Here is a 20857-nt window from a genome sequence, read left to right on the forward strand (position 1 = left end):
TCGAGCCACGAGCCTGCTCTGTGCTGACAGCTCAGAGCCTGAAGCCTGCTTCAGACTCTGTCTATGTCTCTGTCTCTCTCTCTGCCCTTCCTCCGCTCACGCTGTCTCTCAAAAATAAATAGACAAAAAAAAAAAAAAAAAGAAAAATGCAAATCAAAACCACAATGAGATATCACCTGACACTTGTCAGAATGGCTAAATTCAAAAAGACAAGAAATAAAAGTGTTGATGACAATGTGGAGAAAAAGGAACCCTCCCACACTGTTGGTGGGAATGTAAATAAGTATAGCCACTGTGGAAAACAGTATGGAAGTTCCTCAAAAAATTAACCACAAAAATGCCATACAGTCCAATAATTTCACTTCTGGGTGTTTATTTACCCAAAGGAAATGAAAATATTAATTCGAAAGGATATATGCACACCTATGTTTATTGCAGCATTATTTACAATAGCCAAGATATAGAAGGCAACCTAAATGTCTATTGATAGACAAATAGATAAGGAAGATAAGGTGTATATATATATATATATATATATATATATATATATGCATAATGGATTGCACAGCCATAAAAAAGCATGATGGTGCCACTGATACAACATGGATGGACCTACAGCCTATTATGCTAAGTGATCTAAGTCAGACTGAGAAAGAGAAATACTGTATGATTCCACTCATGTGGAATCTAAAAGAAAAAAAAAAGAACAATTAAACAAATAGAATCAGGCCTATAAATACAGAGAACAAACTGAGGACTGCCAGAGGAGGGAGTTGGGGGAAAGGGGGAAATGGGCAAATGGGTGAGAGGGAGACACAGGCTTCCAGTTATGTAATGAATAAGTCATGGGAATAAAAGGTACAGCATAAGAAATACAGTCAATACTATTATAATGGCTTTGTATGGAGAGCTACGGTAACTACTTGCAGTGAGCACAGCATAAGGTATAAATCTGTCCTATGTTATACACCTGAAACTAATGTAACATTGTGTATCAACTATATTCAAATAAAAAAAAATTTTTTTTAAACTTCAAGATGAGAACTTAGGAGAAAATCTTTGCAACTTTTTGCTAAACAGAGCTCTCAGACATACCAAGAGCATGATCCATACAAAAAAAAATTTTATTTTATTTTATTTTATTTTATTTTAAATAATTGATTTTAGAATTCTCCGAAATTAAAAACTTTTGTTCTATAAAACACCGTTAAGAAAAAACATAGTCAACAGTTAATCTGGGAGAAAAGATTTACAAGTCACATATCTAACAAAAGACTGGTATTCAGACTATACATATAAAATCCATCTTTAAAGTAGAACCAATTTAATAACTGAAATGCATTATATGCTAAATGAAAGCAGACACACTCAAAAGGCCACACATACTATATGATGCAATGTATATGATATCATGGAAAAGGCAAAACTACTGGGCTGGAAAACACATCAGTGGTTACCAGGGATTGGGAGTGAGCCTAAGTGTTGAACTACAAAGGGAGAGCATAAAGAAATTCTATGGAGCAATGGAACTATCGGATATTTTGGTCACAGTAATGGTTACATGTCCCTATTCGATTGTGAAAACTATACACCAAACAAATTTTACTATATGTTAAATAAAAAATATTTAAATAGATCTTTTAAAAAATTAAATAGTAACTAAGTAAACTTGCCATGGGGAGCATTTTATTCAGATGCAAAAACAACTATTTATATTTATTAGTTTTAAAGAGTAAAGACAAGCTCCAGAGAAGTTTACCGGTGCTGTGACTGCAGTCGTTCCAGTGGCTCAGCCTTCTGTTGAATCCCTTCCTGAAATATCTTATCTGCTTTCTTAAAGTTTTCTCTAGCTTCATATTCTTCAGCCCATGAGATATAGAACTGAGCAAGTGAAACACCAATCCCTTGGTTGTGTAAGTAACTGTACATATCCAGAGGCTCATTGCATAAATGCCCCTGTAACAAATTAAAAGCATTAAGAGTTAACCAATTTCTATTCATTTACTGTCTATTATGTGCTAAAAAAATCACTGGCATTACTATATGTAGTTTCCGCATTGAAAAAATATGTATTTATTATAATATAACGTTATAAGGGCCATACTGGTAAGACCTAAAAAGTAGACAGAAGAGATTAAGTTGTAAGAAAAAGGGATGAGAAGACTTCAAGAAGGTATGACATTTGAGTGTGGCCCTCAAGGAGGAATAGACTTATATCTGGTAGAAAATGGCAATGGAAAGGCATTCCAGACAGAGAAAATAGTATAAGCAAAGACAGAGAAGACTAAAAGTTTGTGGGGATCAGACAAGACAGGAGTTTGGGAAAAAAAGGTGTGACAGGTCTTAAATGTCAAGCTAATCGATTTTAAATTTACCTGATACCCAATGCATGTGTGTTCCCGTGGGAGAACTCTAAGCAAAGGAATGATATGGTCAAATCTGCATTTTACAAGCGATCTTTTAAGACCAGCTATAATGCAGACAATTCTAGTAGTAAGAAGGTGGGGGAACATGTCAATAAAAATCCTGTACCATTAACAGTTTGACATATTTTCTTCAGTCTTTTTTTCCCTTAAGGAAAAAAAAGGAACATATATCATTTTAAATAGCATAAAAGGATTTTTATCATTTATAAAATTTTAATCATAAGGAAATTTTAATTCCACTTAGCAGTTCAGGGTTCATTTTTCCATGCTTCTGCTTACTCTTTATCACTTTCAGATGGATGAATAATGTTCTATCTAGTAATCTTCCATCATTTAACCATTCCCCTATTTTTTGGATATACAGCTTCTACTTTACCCAGATAGAAAATAATTCTATGACAAATATCTTTTTTTTAAATATTTTCTTTTAAGTCTATTTGAGAGACAGAGAGAGTGAGAGAGAGAGTGAGAGAGAGAGTGAGAGAGAGAGAGAGAGAGAGAGAGAGAGCATATGCAATTGGGAGACGGGCAGAGAGAAAGAGGGAGAGAGAGAATCCCAAGCAGGCTCTGCACTGCCAGCACAGAGCCTGATGTGGGGCCTGAACCAACAAACCATGAGACCATGACCTGAGCTGAAATTAAGAGTCAGAGGCTTAACTGACTGAGCCCCCATACCCACTGGGTACCCCTGTAACAAATATCTTCATGCACACCACCTTTCATGTTTTATATTATTCCCTTAAGATAAATATCTAGAAGTAGAACTATGTTAAAAAGTAACAAATTGCTTTCTAAAAGGGTTATACAAATTCAAAATGCTAGTAATTATTCCCAAATACTAATTTCACAGAAAATACCTATTTTAAGTTTCTAATTTCATATAAAAATGGCATTTCAGTGTTCTAATTAGGAGTTCTTACACTACTAAGGAGGCTAACATTTTCTCCTGTTTATTTACTAAATATAGTTTCTCTCATCTCTCCTGATTGTCTGGCCTAGGTTAAGTCCTCATTCTATGTATTCCCTTCTACACAACTCGATACTTCTCTCTTTCTCTTTTGTGACAATTAAATGCTTAACATCTGTCTTTCCCAATAAAGTAGGCTCCACAAAGGCACAAAACATTGCTATCCACTATATCTCCAGTTCCTAACCAGGGTCTGGTAGAAAAAGGTTGAATAAATGAAATGCTCCACTTATATCTTTGACAAAAACAATTAATATTTCATAGTTTAATTTTGTAGTAAGTCAGTAAATGGAGTTCTCTGCTTATCCCAATTAGTGATGTTTTCCCATATGTGATGGTGATTCAAAGTTATAATTCTGAATATGTTATCAGTATCAGATCTGGTCTTTGATATCTGTTACTACATAAATAAGGTTAACATTGACTGCACTTGTTAATGGCTTTCTGAATAGCTCTGGTTCAGCATAAAACAGCCAATAAAGATCAGGTTATTCCAGAGTGCTGAATGAGATCACTTAAGAAATAACATAAATAAAAGGACCACATAGTTAGATTAATATATCCAAAAGTTAAATAAATCTTTTTGGTAACCCCTAACAAGCCAACTAAAACAATTTTATACTTTAACTCAAAATCCTGGATATTTTCTAAGAACAAATTTTTCCTTAGCTAGATTGTAGTCATTCCTTATAAAAATAACTCTTGGAGTGGAGAAAGTTTTCTGCAAAGCAAAAGAAAGGAGTAGAGTGAAGAACCCAACTGTTACTCCTCTTGACCATAAGGGAAAAAATAAAAACAGCAAAATAGATTAATATGCTTGCTAACTATCTACTATGTTCCAATTATTGCTGATCATTTGAATATGAGGGGTGTCTAGACCAGTACTTCTCAAACTAGACTGCCTGTGGTAAAGGGGCCAGTTTCGGTGTGTGTGTGTTTAAAGTTTCCATTCCATTGTTGACTGGTATTTTTAAAAATTACAATAGAAATAGAAGTCACTAGAAAAATGATGATGTGTTTGGATGTTGTGGTAATGTCAAATTTGTTAACCAAACCTCTAAATGCTTATTCGGAACTTTTATCTTGAACACTCCACGGACCATTCTTTCAGTAGCACTAGTCTAGACTATGCTGTTTATGTTATGACAATGTCATTACTCTTTAGTGCCAGCACCAGGTTAGCATTTATGAACATAAAAATTATTCCAATTGTTACTTTTAATAGTTCCAAGTAAATATAATCATAGAATCCTAGGATTAAGAGTTACTTTAGAGGTTTATCTAGTCCAAACCTTTAATAAATCACACATAAGAACATTATATAAGTTAAGAGTATTATATAGGATAGAATGAAAAACAAAATCCATCAGCATGCTACCAGGGACCATAGTCCCCATGCTAACAAATCTGTTTAGCATTCTTTGGATATCATCCTTTGTCATAAATTCCTATCACTGATATTTCTAAGATAATTTCTCCAACTTGTCAATAATGATGCCAAAATATGTCAAATGTCCTACGGAAACCAAGATAGGTATGCCTTCAGGATTTACCTAATTTCCTTTATTAGTAATATTTGAAGGTTTTTTTTTTTTTTTTTTTTTCGTTTTTTTTATTTATTTTTGAGACAGAGAGAGACAGAGCATGAACGGGGGAAGGGCAGAGAGAGAGGGAGACACAGAATCGGAAGCAGGCTCCAGGCTCCAAGCCATCAGCCCAGAGCCCGATGCGGGGCTCGAACTCACGGACCGCGAGATCATGACCTGAGCTGAAGTCGGCCACTCAACCGACTGAGCCACCCAGGCGCCCCTTGAAGGTTTTTTTAAAATTTCTTTTTAGTGTTTATTTTTGAGAGGAAGAGAGAGCGCGCAAGTGGGGAGTGGCAGAGAGGGAGAGAGGAAGACACAGAATCTGAAACAGGCTTCAGGCTCTGAGCTGTCAGCACAGAGCCCAATGCAGGGCTTGAACTTGGGAAGAGCAGGTCATGACCTGAGCTGAAGTCGGATGCTTAACCAACTGAGACACCCAGGTACCCCTGAACGTTTTTTTTTTTTTTTTTTTTTTTAATGTTTATTTATTTTTGAGAGAGAGAGAGAGAGAGAGATAGAGCACAAGTGGAGGATGCTTAACCTACTGAGCCACCTAGGAGTCCCTATTTGAAGTTTAAGATAAGCTCTCAAGAGATATGTTTTAGCCAGAAATTTTATCAATTTTAAATGTCAGTATTTTATATTATAACGCTTGTTGTAAATATTCTATTATTTTGAATTATTTAGTGTTATAGAATTATCTATTTTTATAGATTTTTATTATTATTATTTTTTGTAGAGAGAATGCACAAGTGGGAGAGGGGAACAGTGAGAGAGAAAGAGAGAGAGAGGGGGAGAGAGAGAGAGAGAGAGAGAGAGAGAGAGAGAGAGAGAGAGAATCTTAAGAAGACTTCATGCTCAGCATGAAGCCTGACGTGAGGCTCGTTCCCATGACCCTAGGATCATGACCTGAGCTGAAATCAAGAGTCAGATGCTCAACTGACTGAGCCACGCCTATTTTTTATTTTTATTTATTTAAGTTTATTTATTTATTTTGAGAGAGTCCATGCACAAGAAGAGGAGGGGCAGAGAGACAGGGAGAGAGAGAATCTCAAGCAGGCCCCATGCTATCAATGCAGAGCCCCATGTGGGGCTCGAACCCACAAACCACAAGATCATGACTGAGCCAAAATCAAGAGCCAGATGCTCAACTGACTGAGCCACCCAGGTGGCCCCCTATTTTTTTATTTTTATTTTTATTTATTTATTTATTTTAATTTTTCCCTATTTTTAATTTTTAATAATTTATTTTTATAAGTATCTAATTATCCATTATCTAGTTATCTATTATCTAACATTCTAGACTAAATATTTATCACTTATTCTAATCTCTTTTAGGATAAAATCAATGAAGTAAATACCTAGGAAACCCATATCATTATTTTATTTGAAGATGTTTTCATAAAAAAATTTTCTAGATAAAAGAACTACATGTCAAATGAGACAGTACAAAGTGGTCAGGCAGATATTTTTGGATGTAGCAATATACTACATAAAAAACATTTACCTTTTTATGGTAATGATTCTCAAAAAGGAGACAAAGGAATACCAGAATCACCTACCAAAACTTGTTCCCAAACAATCATGCTACTGCCATGTGTTGGCTCCTACACACCCTCCCCGCCAGCACAGTTGCATAGCCCAATGATCACTTTTAAAGGGGTAAAAAACCCTTACATTAAAATCTATCTTTAAATAGAGCCAATTTAACAAACATTGAGTATTTACTAAATGTTTAGTATCTATTAAATGGCTTGAGTGTTGCCATTTTCTGGTGTGTACCAGACAGCTCTAGAAAAAAATCTCTTCGTTTAATATTTTATTTTTTAAAATTTCTTTTAATATTTATTCATTTTTGAGAGACAGAGAGAGACAGAGTGTGAATGGGGGCGGGGCAGAGAGAGAGAGGGAGGCACAGAATCTGAAGCAGGCTCCAGGCTCCAAGCTGTCAGCACAGAGCCTGACGCGGGGCTCGAACCCACAAACTGCGGGATCATGACCTGAGCTGAAGTAGGCTGCTTAACCGACTAAGCCACCCAGGAGCCCCTCTTGGTTTAATATTTTAAACTCAGATGGCACTTGAGGAACGACTTACCAATTTGAGCCAGAGACTAAGAAATCGAGGATCATTATAGTATCGTTTTTCTCCTTGCAGCGCTTCAACAGCTCTTTCTAATAATGTTGACATATTACTCTCTTTCCCCCCCTGAGGATAGTTCTGCTCTGTCCAATTAATATACCTGAATGGAAAGGAAAAAAATAATTTTAAAGTTTAATGTGTACTTTTGTTCTTGCACCAAGACCCATTCTTGACTTTCTTAGGCAGAAATATCTAATATATTGGAAGTATGTTTATTTAGAGGTCCTCAATGTCATGTCCTAAGTCTATATCCCTCGAGCTTTACCAAATATTGCCAACATATACCTCTGGGAAATAAAGAGGATGGGGATAAAAAGGGTGTAGCTCTCAGCTGCCTGCCACAAAGTTGAAATTTCTTCAGTCCTGAACACCTCAAGAAGAAACACTATGGTTATTCTGTCTCTCCATGTCCCCAAGACACCACTTTGTACTCTGACATACTTCTGGATACCCTAATTTGAGAAGTATGGTCATAAGGACTCATTTGTTAAGTTTCTATTGCCCTTGTTAAATAAAAAAGACCCACCTATCCCAAACATCCAGAGGATCATTTCCAGTGTAAAATCGAATTTCAGATTCAAATGCCCTGAAATTTAAACAGAAAATGTTAGCATAAGCAATAGCGATGACAGCCAAATAAATATGTCACACCTCCATTTTTATTAATTTTTTTAAGTATTTAACATCAATTCAAATAACTGCACTGGAGTTTGAGGCTTTGTTAAATAGGAAGAAAAATAGAAATCATCAAGTTTCTTCCAGATAACAAAACAGGAGGGACAAAACATGTAGAAATTAAATAAACAAATTCTAAGACAACATATCAAAAAACAGAATTACACAGCAGTTTAAAGCTCGGGAACAAGACTCCCCAGGTTCAAATGCAGCTCCACTCATCGCTAGCAGAGTGACATTAAACAAGCTGTTTAAATTCTATTTTCAGTCTCTTCATCTGTAAAATGGGGATAATAATACAGAAACCCCCCCCTTTCTGTGTAGGGGGATACTTTCCAAGACACCCAATGGATGCCTGAAATCCAGGATACTTTCAAAACCTATATATATTTTGTTTCATTCCTGTACATACATACCTATGAACAAGTTCAATTTATAAATTAGGCATCGTAAGGGATTAACAACAACAATAACAAAATAGAACAATTACAACAATATACTATAATAAGAGTTATGTGAATGTGGTTTCTCTCTCAAAATACCTTATTGTTACTATGCTCATCTTTCATCTTCTTCTTGTGAGGATGTGAGATGATAAAATGCCAACATCATGAGATGAAGTGAGGGTAATGATGTAGGCACCGTAATGTAGCATTAGACTACTACTGACTTCTGACAATACGTCAGAAGGAGGGTCATCGGATTCTGGACTGCAGTTGATAGTGAGTAAGTGAAACTGAGGAAAGTGCAACCACAGAAAAGGCAGGACTACTGTAGCAACTATCTATCTTATTAAGTTGATTACTCTTAGTATAAAGTGCTTAAACAGAATGTACTCAATAAATGAGAGCTATTATTTTATATGTATATAGTAGTATTGAACTAAACATACACAAACACACAAACACAGAAGTAAGAATTTTAAAGTAAAATTCCATGGGTAACATCAGTCAGAGAAGAATAATACCAATATGTACTTTGGGGAGTGCTTCAAAGAAAGCGTAAAATTTTACTTTGTAAAGAGCTGGGAAAGGCAGGGCTATGATTAAGTTAAGACTGACCAGTTAGAACAGAGGGAAGTACTAGGTAATAAACCACACTTTAGATAAATGTTTCATCAATAATAGCTGTATAAAGGGTTATGTCAGAATTACAAAATAGTTCCTGACACAAAGGAATTTATACTCCAATAAGAAAGACAAAGTATAGGGGCGACTGGGTGGCTCGGTTGGTTGAGCATCCGACTCTGGCTCAGGTCATGATCTCAAGGTTCGTGGGTCCACGTTGGGCTTTGCACTAGCGGCGTGGAGCCTGCTTCGGATTCTCTGTCTCCCTCTCTCTCTCTGCCCTTCCCCTACTCGCTCTCTCTCTCTCTCAAAAATAAACAAACATTGGGGCGCCTGGGTGGCTCAGCTGGTTAAGCCTCTGACTTCAGCTCAGGTCATGATCTCACGGTTTGTGAGTTCGAGCCCCGTGTCGGGCTCTGTGCTGACAGCGTGGAGCCTGGAGCCTGCTTCGGATTCTGTGCCTACCTCTATCCCTGACCCTCCCCAGCTTGCGCTCTGTCTCTCAAAAATAAATAAACATTAAAAAAATAAATAAATAAAAATAAACAAACATCAAAAATAAAAGACAAAGTATACAAATGAAAAATTAACCCACAATACAAAGTGGTATAGTATATTACAGTTGCCAAGAATGGAAAGTAAAGCCTTTGAGAAGCAAAAGGAGGTATCACAGAAGCAGCATCAGAAGGTGGGACTCTGAAGGAACCAGAAAATTTCAAAGAAAAGTGGAGTTTTCCAAGAAATCAGCATTGAATAAAGTTGTAAAAGTGGGAGAGTTTATCAAGAGGAAATTGAGCTATAAGACAGTTAGTATTGGGAATAGGTGGAGATATCTGGAGAAGTAAGAAGGGCATGCTTTAAATGTAAATTTAAAGACTTTGGGTGCCTGGCTGGCTCAGTTGAAAGAGCATGCAACACTTTATCTCAAGGTTGTGAGTTCAAGCCCCTTGTTAGGCATACAGATTACCTTAAAAAAAAAAAAAAATTAAAAATAAAGACTTTGGGTTCTATCTGCTCAAGCTACTACTGACTCTTTAATTGGAGAATATCTTGGGGTGCCTGGGTGGCTCAGTCAGTTAAGTATCTAACCTCAGTTCAGGTCATGATCTTGTGGTTTGTGGGTTCAAGCTCCATGTCCAGCTCTGTGCTGACAGCTCGAAGCCTGGAACCTCCTTCGGATTCTGTGTCTCCCTCTCTCCCTGCCTCTCCCACACTCGCACTCTCTCTTTCTCAAAAATAAAAATAAACATTAAAAAAAAAATTGGAGAATATCTTAAATATGATAAGTAAAGACTTCAAAAAGATCAATTAAGTAACATTTTAGGAATAAAAGAATTTATATAAGGAACTACAATTATGAAACTAATATGGTGATTTAAGTATGACATGATGATGGGATTACCTGCCAAAATGGTGAAAAAATAAAATCTAAGACACTACTGATAAATATCACCAACCCTCCAAATTTCTCTGTAGATGCAATGCAATCCAACCAAAACCTCACAAGGCTCTGTTCTTAAAACTGACAAGATTTTAAAATTTGTTTGGAAAAGCAAAGGACCTAAAATAGCCAAAACAAATTTAAAAAAGAACAACAAAAGGTGGAGAACTCACTCTACCCTAAGTCAAGATTTACTATATAAAGCTAATCAAGACAATATGTAATATGTAATTGGTGAAAGGATAAGCAATTGGATCAATGGAAGAGAATACAGTCCAGAAATATCCACACACATAGTCAAATGATTTCTTTTTCACAAGGGCCCCAAACCAGTTCAGTGGGGAAAAAGAAAAAAAATCTCTTCAACAAATGGAGGCAGAACAACTAGAAATCCATATTGGGGGGTGGGGGGTGGGCAGAAAGAACTTTTCCAGTCTTACAGTGTACACAAGGATAAATTTAAGATGAATCATAGACTGAAACATAAAAAGTGAAACAATAAAGCTACTAGAAGAAAACACAGGAGAGTATCTTTGCAACTTTGGATCTTTGCAAAGATCTAAAGACACAAAAAAAGCACTAACCATAAAAGAAAAACAGTAATTCATTAAGCTTAATCAAAATGAAAAATGTCTGCTCATCAAAAAACACCACTGAGAAAACAGGCAACCATGAACTGGAAGAAAATGTTTGCAACACATTATTTGATAGAAGTCTTGTACACAGACTAGGTAAAGGTCTCCTGCAATCCAATTTTAAAACTGGGCAGAATGTCTAAACAAATACACCACAAAAGAGATTTAAAAGGCCAATAACTGGGTGCCTGGGTGGCTCAGTTGGTTGAGCATCAGACTCTTAATTTTGATTCAGGTCAGGATCCCAGTGTTGTGGGACAGAGCCCCTGTGTCAGGCTCCATGCTCAGTGTAGAGCTTAAGCATCTCTCTCTCTTTCCCTCTGCCCCTCTCCCCCAGTCATGCATGCGTTCTCTAGAAAGAAAGAAAAAAAGAGTAAAATCTATGATCTATTAATAAAAAAAAAAAAAAAAGGCCAGTAACCATGAGAAAAAGTGCTCACCATCATTAATCACCAGGGAAATCACAAGTAAAACCATAATATTATTACATACCCACCAAAATGGCTAAAATGAAAGACTGGCACCACCAAAATACTGAAGTAGATTTGGAGAAGGCAAACTCTCATACATAGCTGACAGAAGTGTAAGATGTTATAATCTCTTTGGAAAACTGCCAGTTTCTTAAAAAGTTATACATTCATTTTATTTTTTTAAGCTTATTTTTGAGAGTGAGAGTGCAGGCATATGGGGGAGGGACAGAGAGAGAGAGACTCCCAAGCAGGCTCCATGCTGTCAGCGCAGAGCCTGATGTGGGGCTCAAACCTATGAACCTCCAGATCATGACCTGAGCCGAAGTCCAATGCTTAACCAGCTGAGGAACCCAGGTGCCCCAAAAAGTTAAACATATTTATATGACCCATCAGTTTCAGTTCTATTCTTTTTTTTTAATGTCTATTTATTTATTATTTTTTTTAATTTTTTTTTAAATTTTATTTTTGAGAGAGAGAGAGAGAGAGAGAGAGAGACAGAGCACAAGTGGGGGAGGGGCAGAGAGAAAGGGAGACAGAATCTGAAGCAGGCTCCAGGCTCTGAGCTGTCAGCACAGAGCCCGATGTGGGGCTCGAACCCACGAACCGTGAGATCATGACCTGAGCTGAAGTCAGTTGCTTAACTGACTGAGCCACCCAGGCGCCCCTTTAATGTTTATTTTTGAGAGAGAGCTGCATGCAGAGAAGGGGCAGGGGGGCAGGGGGGAGAGGGACAGAGGATCCGAAGCAGGCTCTGTGCTGACAGTAGCAAGCCTGATGAGGGGCTCGAACTCACAAACTGCGAGATCATGACCTGAGCCAAAGTCAGACTCTTAAACAACTGAGCCACCCAAGCATCCCCCAACAGTTCTAAGAGAAATGAAAATCTATGTCCACAAAAATCCTTGTACAAGAATGTCCCCAATAGCTTTATTCATGAAGCACAAAACAGTAAAGAATCGAATGTCCATCAATTAATAAATGGATAAACAAATGAAATACTGCTCAGTAATAAAAAGGAACAATCTGATACATGCAACATGGAAAAGCCTAATAAAACATGCTGAGTGAAAGAAATGCATGACCTCATTTACATAAGCTTCTAGAATAAGCATCAAATGATGCTTATTCTATCATCTATGATGACAGAAATCTGATCATTGGTTTCTTCATGGGGGAGAGGAAGAACACTGATTGGGAATGGGCATGAGAGAACTTTCAGAGGTAATAATGTTCTGTGGGTTGAAGTGCATGTCAAAACTGATTAAATGGTACACTTAAAAATCTGAGCATTCACAGCATGTAAGTTATACTTTAAGAAAAAAAAAATCCCAGACCTGAGAAACTGACTAAATATAATTTGGATGAGAGGGCAATGAGTAAGATCATTCAAGTGAGTTTTGGTACCATTAACCAAAATGGAGTAGAAGAAGGAAGATCATTTATAAGAGAAGTGATTCAGTATTTAATACATTAGTGATTATATGTTACGAGTAGATAAAAAGACATTTAGAAGGCAAATAAGAGATGTAAATAGCTGTTAAACAATCCCAGAAAATGTGAATATGTAAGGACACACAGGGCAATGAACAAAAGACTTAGATAAAATGCAATAAGAAGCCAATAAGAAAAAAGGAAGGTTCGAGAAGTGGAAACACTAGTACAGTATCACAGAAACCAGGAAGAAGAGTTAACAATACAACACCACAATCTTTTGATACTTTTAAAGATCCAAAGAGATGAACGAGGACGTTCATTACATTATAACCCCAAATTTATGATAACTTGACTATGATGGCGAAATTTTTTTGTCAGAGATTCAAGGTAGGAAAGGATATTTTAGTTCACTTTTTTGAAAAAAGCTTATTTAGGAAAGTAAGTTCTATAGGTCCATTTGAATAATGCAGTACAGTTGACCCTTGAACCACATGGGTTTGAACTATGTGGGTTTATTTATATGGAGATGTTTTCCAAGTAAATAGTATATAGTTCTATAAATATATTTTCTCTTCTTTCTGATTTTCTTAACAACATATTCTTTTCTGTAGTTTACTTTATTGTAGTATAGTATATAATACATATACAAAATAAGTGTTAACTGTTTATGTTATGTATCAGTAAAGCTTCCAGTCAACAGGAGGCTTTTATTTATTTATTTTTAAATTTACTTATTTATTTTGGGGGTGGGGAGGGGGAAGGGCAGAGAGTGAGAGAGAGAGAGAATCCCAAGCAGGCTCTGCACTGATAGTGAAGAGCCTGATGTGGGGCTCAATTCCACCAACAGTGAGATCATGACCTGAGCCAAAATCAAGAGTCAGAGGCTCGGGGCGCCTGGGTGGCGCAGTCGGTTAAGCGTCCGACTTCAGCCAGGTCATGATCTCACGGTCCGTGAGTTCGAGCCCCGCGCCAGGCTCTGGGCTGATGGCTCGGAGCCTGGAGCCTGTTTCCGATTCTGTGTCTCCCTCTCTCTCTGCCCCTCCCCCGTTCATGCTCTGCCCGTTCATGCTCTGTCTCTCTCTGTCCCAAAAATAAATAAAAAACGTTGAAAAAAAAAAAAAAAGAGTCAGAGGCTTAACCGACTGAACCACCCAGATGCCCCAACAGTAGGCTTTTAATAAATTTTGGGGGAGTTGAAAGTTATAAATGGATTTTCTACCGCTTGGGGAGTCGGTGCCCCTAGCCCCTGTGCTGTCCAACTGTAGTATTTTTTGGCTTTTCTTTTTTCAGAGTTTATTAAATCATCAATGAGACACTTTCAGGTATAAATTTAATTTCTCTCAGGTTTATATTTTTCTTTGGAGGTCACTATTTCTTTTTTGGCACATTCTCAAAAATACTTTCCTAGAAAGTTAAAAATTGAGTATACATACAAGATAGCAGATCCCCTCTCTCTGAGTACTCAAAATCCAAGGAAGCGATTTCTCTAACTGGTTATTATTAAAGAGTTAATTCTATTTAGGGATCCAGAATGACATGATACTTTTGGTAAATACTGTAATATGATACTTGCTTTACTTTGCTTCTCATTGTCCCCTGTATAAGATGTATCATTTTATTTAAAAAAAAATCTTTTTTAATTTATTTTTTGAGAGAGACAGAGACAGCAAGCAGGGGAGAGGCAGAGAGAGAGAGAGGGAGATAGAGAATCCCAAGCAGGCTCCCCACTATCAGCATGAAGCCCGATGCGGGACTCAAACTCACGAACTGTGAGATCATGACCTGAGCCGCAACCAAGAGTTGACACTTAACCGACTGAGCCACCCAGGTGCCTCAAGATGTATTTTTTTTTTAAGTTAATTTGTTTATTTTGAGAGAGAGAGAGAACAGGGGAGAGACAGAGACAGGGAGGGAGAGAGAGAATCCCAAGCAGGCTCCACACTGTCAGCACAGAGCCCAAAGTGAGTGGGGCACAATCTCATGAACCTCGAGATCATGACCTTAGCTAAAACCAAGAGTCAGAAGCTTAACCAACTGAGCCACCCAGACGCTCCAAGATGTACTTCTATTGATACAAAAGTTTGGCTGCTCCATAACATAATGAAATGAAATCCTATACTCTTGTTCGTAATCGCACTCAGGGAGATCTTTAGATAGCTGTTGTGTGATGAAAAAGCAGGTGGAGAACAGATTCTCACACTATCAACTTTGAAAAGTACTCCTTATGCCAACCTGCATGGATCCACACCTACATTACTAACCACAGTTAGGGATGAATGATGACAGGTTCACCCCAAACCGTTCTACACACCGTTTCTGTTGCTGAAGAGTAGTGTTACAGGCAGATTCTTGCTGTGCCAATGCTCCCTGAAGCGTAGACATGATCCGCCCCTGCCTTAAGGGTTGGACATTTTCTTTACTCAGCTCCCACTCATCTCCCTCCAAAGACATGGCTTCACTGTGAAGACAGAAACAAAAACAATACTAATAACGCATTATTTTATCACTAGATTATTATAAATGCTTTCAGATAAGTGATTATTCATGATCTTTGAGCTGAATATGGTGGGCTGGCACATTAGTAGTGTTCTTATACTCCTAAGCTTCTGAGCCTTTCTATGACCTGGTTTCCAAGTTTATGGCTGTAATATTGCCTAACGGAAAAGAGAATGTGACTAGGATACTGTGGACAGTTCTAAGAGTAAAGTTTAAGCCAGGAAGAAAAGAAGGGGAAAAAATTATAAATTTGGCAAGGTAGATAAAAAGCAGTTCTATGCTTACCACTAATGCATCATCCCATTTAAAGTTAGCAAATAGTTTGTTGGACTAACACCCCATGTTTCAACTGATGGCTTAAAACTGAAACTGGAATGAATACGTATTTCCCAGAGAGGGGACAAAGATACAATTTAGTGATCACAACTGGTCCCCACCACTCCAATTCTGTTAAGCCTGTTGATGGGGAAATTCCCACAAGTTTTTTGAAGGCAATCACCATAGGGGGTATGTGCTCTGAACTTCAGAGTTATGCAATTGTCAGATAGAAGCCCACTTCTGGCTCTGGGACATCATCTCTGAGTTTAAAACTGAGAAACAGGAACTAATCCTCAAAATAAAGTGAAAGTTATGTGTGACCTCAATCTAGATGAGAACTAAAGAAAGTAAACTCTGAGTGATTAATAATTTAGGTTGTAACTACTCACAACTTTTTAACTATATTGTGTGACTCCTACAAATGTAAGGGCTGTGCCATTTTGTTGATTTGTTGTTGTTTGTTTGTTTATTTATTTTGAGACAGAGAGAAAGAGTGCAAGCAGGGGAGGGAGAGGGGGACAGAGGATCTGAAGCAGGCTCTGTGCTGAGAGCAGAAAGCTGGATGTGGGGCTCAAACTCACGAACCTGAGATTGTGACCTGAGCTGAGGTTGGACCCTTAATTGACTGAGCCATCCAAGCACCCCAGCACGTCATTTAGTTTTCTATCCCCATGGTCTAATATAGGATCTGACGCCAGTAAGCACTGAATAAATGTTTGCTGAGTTCATCTGAAATTCTTCTCTTGATCGTGAAATAGCAATTAAACTATCTCAACTAATGTCCCAAACTGAGCTGGGACTGCATCCATCCCTTCCTGCTCTTGTCTCTTCCCAGACCTGCTCCTCCCACAGTCTTCCTTCATCTCAAATAAATGGCACTTTCATTTTTCCAGTTACACAAGCCAAAAATCTCAGTGCCACCCTTAACACCCCTCTCACTACCACCCTACCTCCAGTCAGGGAGCAAATCCTGTTGGCTCTACCTTCAAAACAGATCCAGGAACCAACCTCTCGTCTCCACTGTCTCTAGTCTGGCTCAAGTTACCATCTTCTCTTGCCTGGATTATTTCAATAACCTCTTAACTGGTCTCCCTGCTTTCATCCTTTTCTGCCTTAAGTCTTTTCAACACTGTAGCCCACAATCCTATTTAAATCCATAACAGATCATGACTTTCCTCTGCTCAAAACCTTCCAGTGACTTTCAAACCTGAGTAAAAGCCAAGTCCTTAGAATGCCTGCATCGTCACCTTCACCTTTTACTCTCCTGGCTCACTTGGCTCCAGCTACACTTGCCAGGTGCTGCTCCCTCCCCCAACCCTCACCCTCCAAATCTCTGTACTTCCCCCCAGATACACGCATGACTAGCTCTTGAGTTCCCTTCAAGTCTTGACCCAAATGAGACTTTCTTAGTGAGACTCCTGTTCAAAACTATCTACAACTGGGGCGCCTGGGTGGCTCAGTCGGTTAAGCGTCTGACTTCGGCTCAGGTCATGATCTCACGGTCCTTGAGTTCAAGCCCCACGTCGGGCTCTGTGCTGATGGCTCAGAGCCTGGAGCCTGTTTCAGATTCAGTGTCTCCCTCTCTCTCTGACCCTCCCCCATTCATGCTCTGTCTCTCTCTGTCTCAAAAATAAATAAACATTAAAAAATTAAAAAAAAAAAAAACAAAAAAAAACCAAAACTATCTACAACTGCACCAACCCCCCTACTCCCCACCATTTTAGTTCTTCTAGGACTGACCACCAATCTTTTTAGTTTATTGATCTTGGTTATTGTCTGTTGCTCCCACCTCAGAACTTAAATTTCACAAGGGCAGGGGTTTTTGTGTTTTTTGCTTATTTGCCATACTAGCGCTTAGTAGGTGGTCAATAAGTATTTGTTGCATGAGTTAAAGAACCCTCCATATGGCATTTATCTAAGTATTGTGGACCCCATAACGAAAACGCATACAGAATTCCAACCTGGAAGAACTGATATATATTTAAATAAGGAAAAGCAGCAAGCATGCAAAGAAGGGCTTTTTAGATTTCTGACCATGCCATTGACATGGAAGCACCTACCACTTGTTGGGCACTTATTTGGAGGCAGTTAATTTCACAGATACTTTGAATTCACCAGCATTTTCCATATTAAGACAAGTCCAAGGTCAAAGAGCTAGCAAACGTCTGAGCTGAGAGACACAGACCACACTACAAATTCCAAGTTCCTTGTACCACTGGGGTCGCACAGCCACCTTAGCTTTGAAGCTGGGTGCAGCGGGGTTCTCACGTGCCCTCACCCCACTGAGGTTTTACCGGGGCTTCACATCCACCCCTCGCGACTCCAGCAGGAGGGAGGCTCCAGTCGGGCCCACTCTTCTCCCGACCGTGTTCCCCTTGACTGCTCTTGATCCGAGCCTCTGACACCGACTAGGCACCCTCGGGTCTCGCAGGCCCAGCTCCCGGCAGCCCTTCTCGCGTACCTACCTCAGAGCACCCCCTTCCTTCTTCATCGCCGCCATCCTGCATTCCGGGTTCAGGCCCTCGTCCTGCCGCAAGCCTTTCCTCGGGGCCGCAGAACGCCTGGGCTTCCTTCTGCAACCTGCGCTTAGAGATAATGAAGAGACAAGAAGGACAAAAGCGTGCCCTTGACTCCTTCGCAAAGCAGCCACCTCAAACCCTCCAAGTTTCAAATTTAACGGTCCCGCGCGGACGACGTGAATACGCCCCTCCGTCCCTTCGTACTCGCGTCTTTCTCCCAAGGAATTCTGGGGCTTGTAGTTTAGCCCGGGTTTAGTCCACGCAGTCGCCATGCACAATGGGAGTTGTAGTTTCCGGGGAGTCTGTGGCTGCTCAGTCCGCGCAGGTAGTGGCGGTATAAATCGTCTGCGAGCGCTCTAAAGCCAGTTTCTGAACCGAGCGAGGGACACTTTAAGCACCAGAATTTCTTTGATGTTTTGAGCAGAGAGATATCTTTGAGTGCTTGCACTTGGCTGGACTCTTCTTAGGTGGCTGGCCAGGCTGTGATCACCCTTGCTGTCCGACTCAAGTTGCTCATATGTCCACAGCTTAGGGAGCTCTGACCCAGCTGTTTCGTGCCTAACCTTTGAATTCAGAAAAGCTGAACTCTAGTTCTGTAAAAATTGTACCAAGTGTGCAGCCTTAGGCAAAGTCACATACTCTCTCTGACCTTCAAATTTCCTCATCTGTAATGTGATGCATTGCCTTTATTGCATAGTCCGCACACAGAAAATACAGCTATGCCTTGGCTGCCAAGGTTTGGCCTCTTTTCCTCTTCAAGACACCAGCCTCCACTGGCATTGGACTCTTAGGGCCAGTTCCAGTTTCCTGAGGAAGAAAATATGGTGGGCTCAGTTGTGGCCAGGGGAGCGACCTTTTGAACAAACCCAGTACAGAGGAGTCCTCTTCCTGTGAACTTAGGGGTGGTGAGAGGTGGCCCTTCCTAGAGTGGGGAACTGGGAGTAGGTGTTCACTACTCCTTGCTTCTTGGTTCTCAGGTTTCTCCAACATTTTTTTTAAGATTTTATTTTTAAGTAATCTCTACACCTAACATGGGGCTTGAACTTAGAACCCTGACATCAAGAGTCACAGCCTTTACCCACTGAGCCAGCCTGTCGCCTCTCCACCTTTTTTTCACACTATGTAAGTTCTTCTTTCTTCTGCATCATCAGGACTCTTGATTGCATTGGAATGGAAATCTGACTCAAACTGACTTACTCAGAAAAAGAAGTTTATTGGCTCATATATAAAAGACTTCAGATGACACTTAATCCAGGACTCATGTCCTGTGGCGTCATCAGGCCTGGGACCTTCTCCATTTCTCACCTCTATTTATATTAGTTTATTGTCATTCTCCATTGAGTAACAGCTACAGGACTTTGTCCTTCCAGGTTCAAGTTCAGACTTAGAAGTCACTCTCTTTAGCCACTTCCCCGCAGTCACTGGAACTAGTAGATTCAGGATTCTGATTGTTCAGGCCCAAATCATGTGTTTCATCTTGGGAGATGAGAGGCGAAGGGGTGATTCCCCACAGGAAATTTTGGTTTCTCTTTATTTCTAAGTCCTCTAAATCCAAGAAGACTTTCTGGATTATGGGAGAGGTGATATATGGGATTCCTTCTCTGTGTCATTTTATCTCTCATCTCACACCAGTACTAACCTAGTCTCTCATTTCCTTTCCCCAGGGTGTCCTGTTCGCATCTACAACTCCTTATTTTCTGTTGCTTCCTATAAACCATCTTGGAAGTGTAGCATTTGTTCTTTTGATCTCAGTCTTGCTTGTAGCCCCACAAACTGTGGTACAACATGGAACACATTCAAGCTAAACTCTGTTTGTTTCACCAGAGAAGAAGGGAGATAGATTTTTTTAAAAAAGTATGACAGGGGCGCCTGGGTGGCTCTGTCGGTTAAGCGTCCGATTCTTGGTTTCAACTCAGGACATGATCTCATGGTTTGTGGGTTCTGTTATGGCCAGAATTCATGATCCCCAAATACCGCCAGGGAGCCGAGTCCGATGTAAAAGCAAAAGAGCCTTTATTTGAGCTAGCTCGAGCTCAATCCCCTACCAGCACCGACCCAGTGGTGAGATACCGGGGAGAGAGAGCGAGTTTCAAAAGGACAAAGGTTTTATTGGGGCCTAGGGGCAGTTGGTGAGGTAATGGCTGTGGCCTCAGCCGATTGGCTGGGGAAGGGTCCGAGTCCTGTTAGGCAGGTGAGCGGGAGGTTACTCAAGGGGAGGAGGCGTGGTCAAGGTGAAGGACACAGAACAAGATGGAGTTGGGCGGGGTAGGCCCACCCTTTCAGGTTCGAGCCCCAAATTGGGCTCTGTGCTGACAGCTTGGAGCGTGGAGCCTGCTTCAGATCCTGTGTCTCCCTCTCTCTTTGCCCTTCCCCCAGTTGCACTCTGCCCCTGTCTCTCTCTCTCTCTCTTCTCTCTCTCAAAAATGAACATTAAAAAAAATAATAAATAAAATGAGATCTATCAGTCTGGCTCACAATCTGCCATTAAAAAAATAATAAAAAGGTATGACAGAGGTACTGTATGGATTTATTGGGAACATGAGTTTTTGTTGGACTGGACTGTGGCTGAGTGGTGATTTGGGTCTCAACAGCACCCACCAGTCAGGAAGGAAGTCAGGATTAAGCTCATATACATTTCTGGTCCAAAGAGGGTAAGACAGAGGCTCACATATTTCAGTGT

At 39.5% G+C, this 20857-nt stretch overlaps 1 protein-coding gene across 2 annotated transcripts in view; it reads right to left on the reverse strand.

Annotated features, from left to right (window-relative positions):
• Nucleotides 1-18363, reverse strand: part of BUB1B (BUB1 mitotic checkpoint serine/threonine kinase B) — a 51164-nt gene extending 32801 nt beyond the window's left edge. Inside the window, exons 1-5 of one of the 2 annotated variants that reach the window (XM_060618964.3) lie at nucleotides 18124-18363; nucleotides 15156-15302; nucleotides 7649-7708; nucleotides 7078-7222; nucleotides 1760-1956 (exon numbers count right to left, since the gene is read on the reverse strand). In XM_060618964.3, coding sequence (XP_060474947.3) covers nucleotides 1760-1956; nucleotides 7078-7222; nucleotides 7649-7708; nucleotides 15156-15302; nucleotides 18124-18158 — 584 coding nt within the window. In that variant the 5' untranslated portion in view covers nucleotides 18159-18363. The remainder of the gene's footprint in view (nucleotides 1-1759; nucleotides 1957-7077; nucleotides 7223-7648; nucleotides 7709-15155; nucleotides 15303-18123) is intronic. The other variant, XM_060618962.3, reaches the window with a different exon arrangement.
• Between the last annotated feature and the right edge of the window lie 2494 nt (nucleotides 18364-20857).

Source organism: Panthera onca, chromosome B3 (assembly GCF_046562875.1).
Source record: "Panthera onca isolate mPanOnc1 chromosome B3, mPanOnc1 haplotype 2, whole genome shotgun sequence".
Lineage (NCBI taxonomy): Eukaryota > Metazoa > Chordata > Mammalia > Carnivora > Felidae > Panthera > Panthera onca.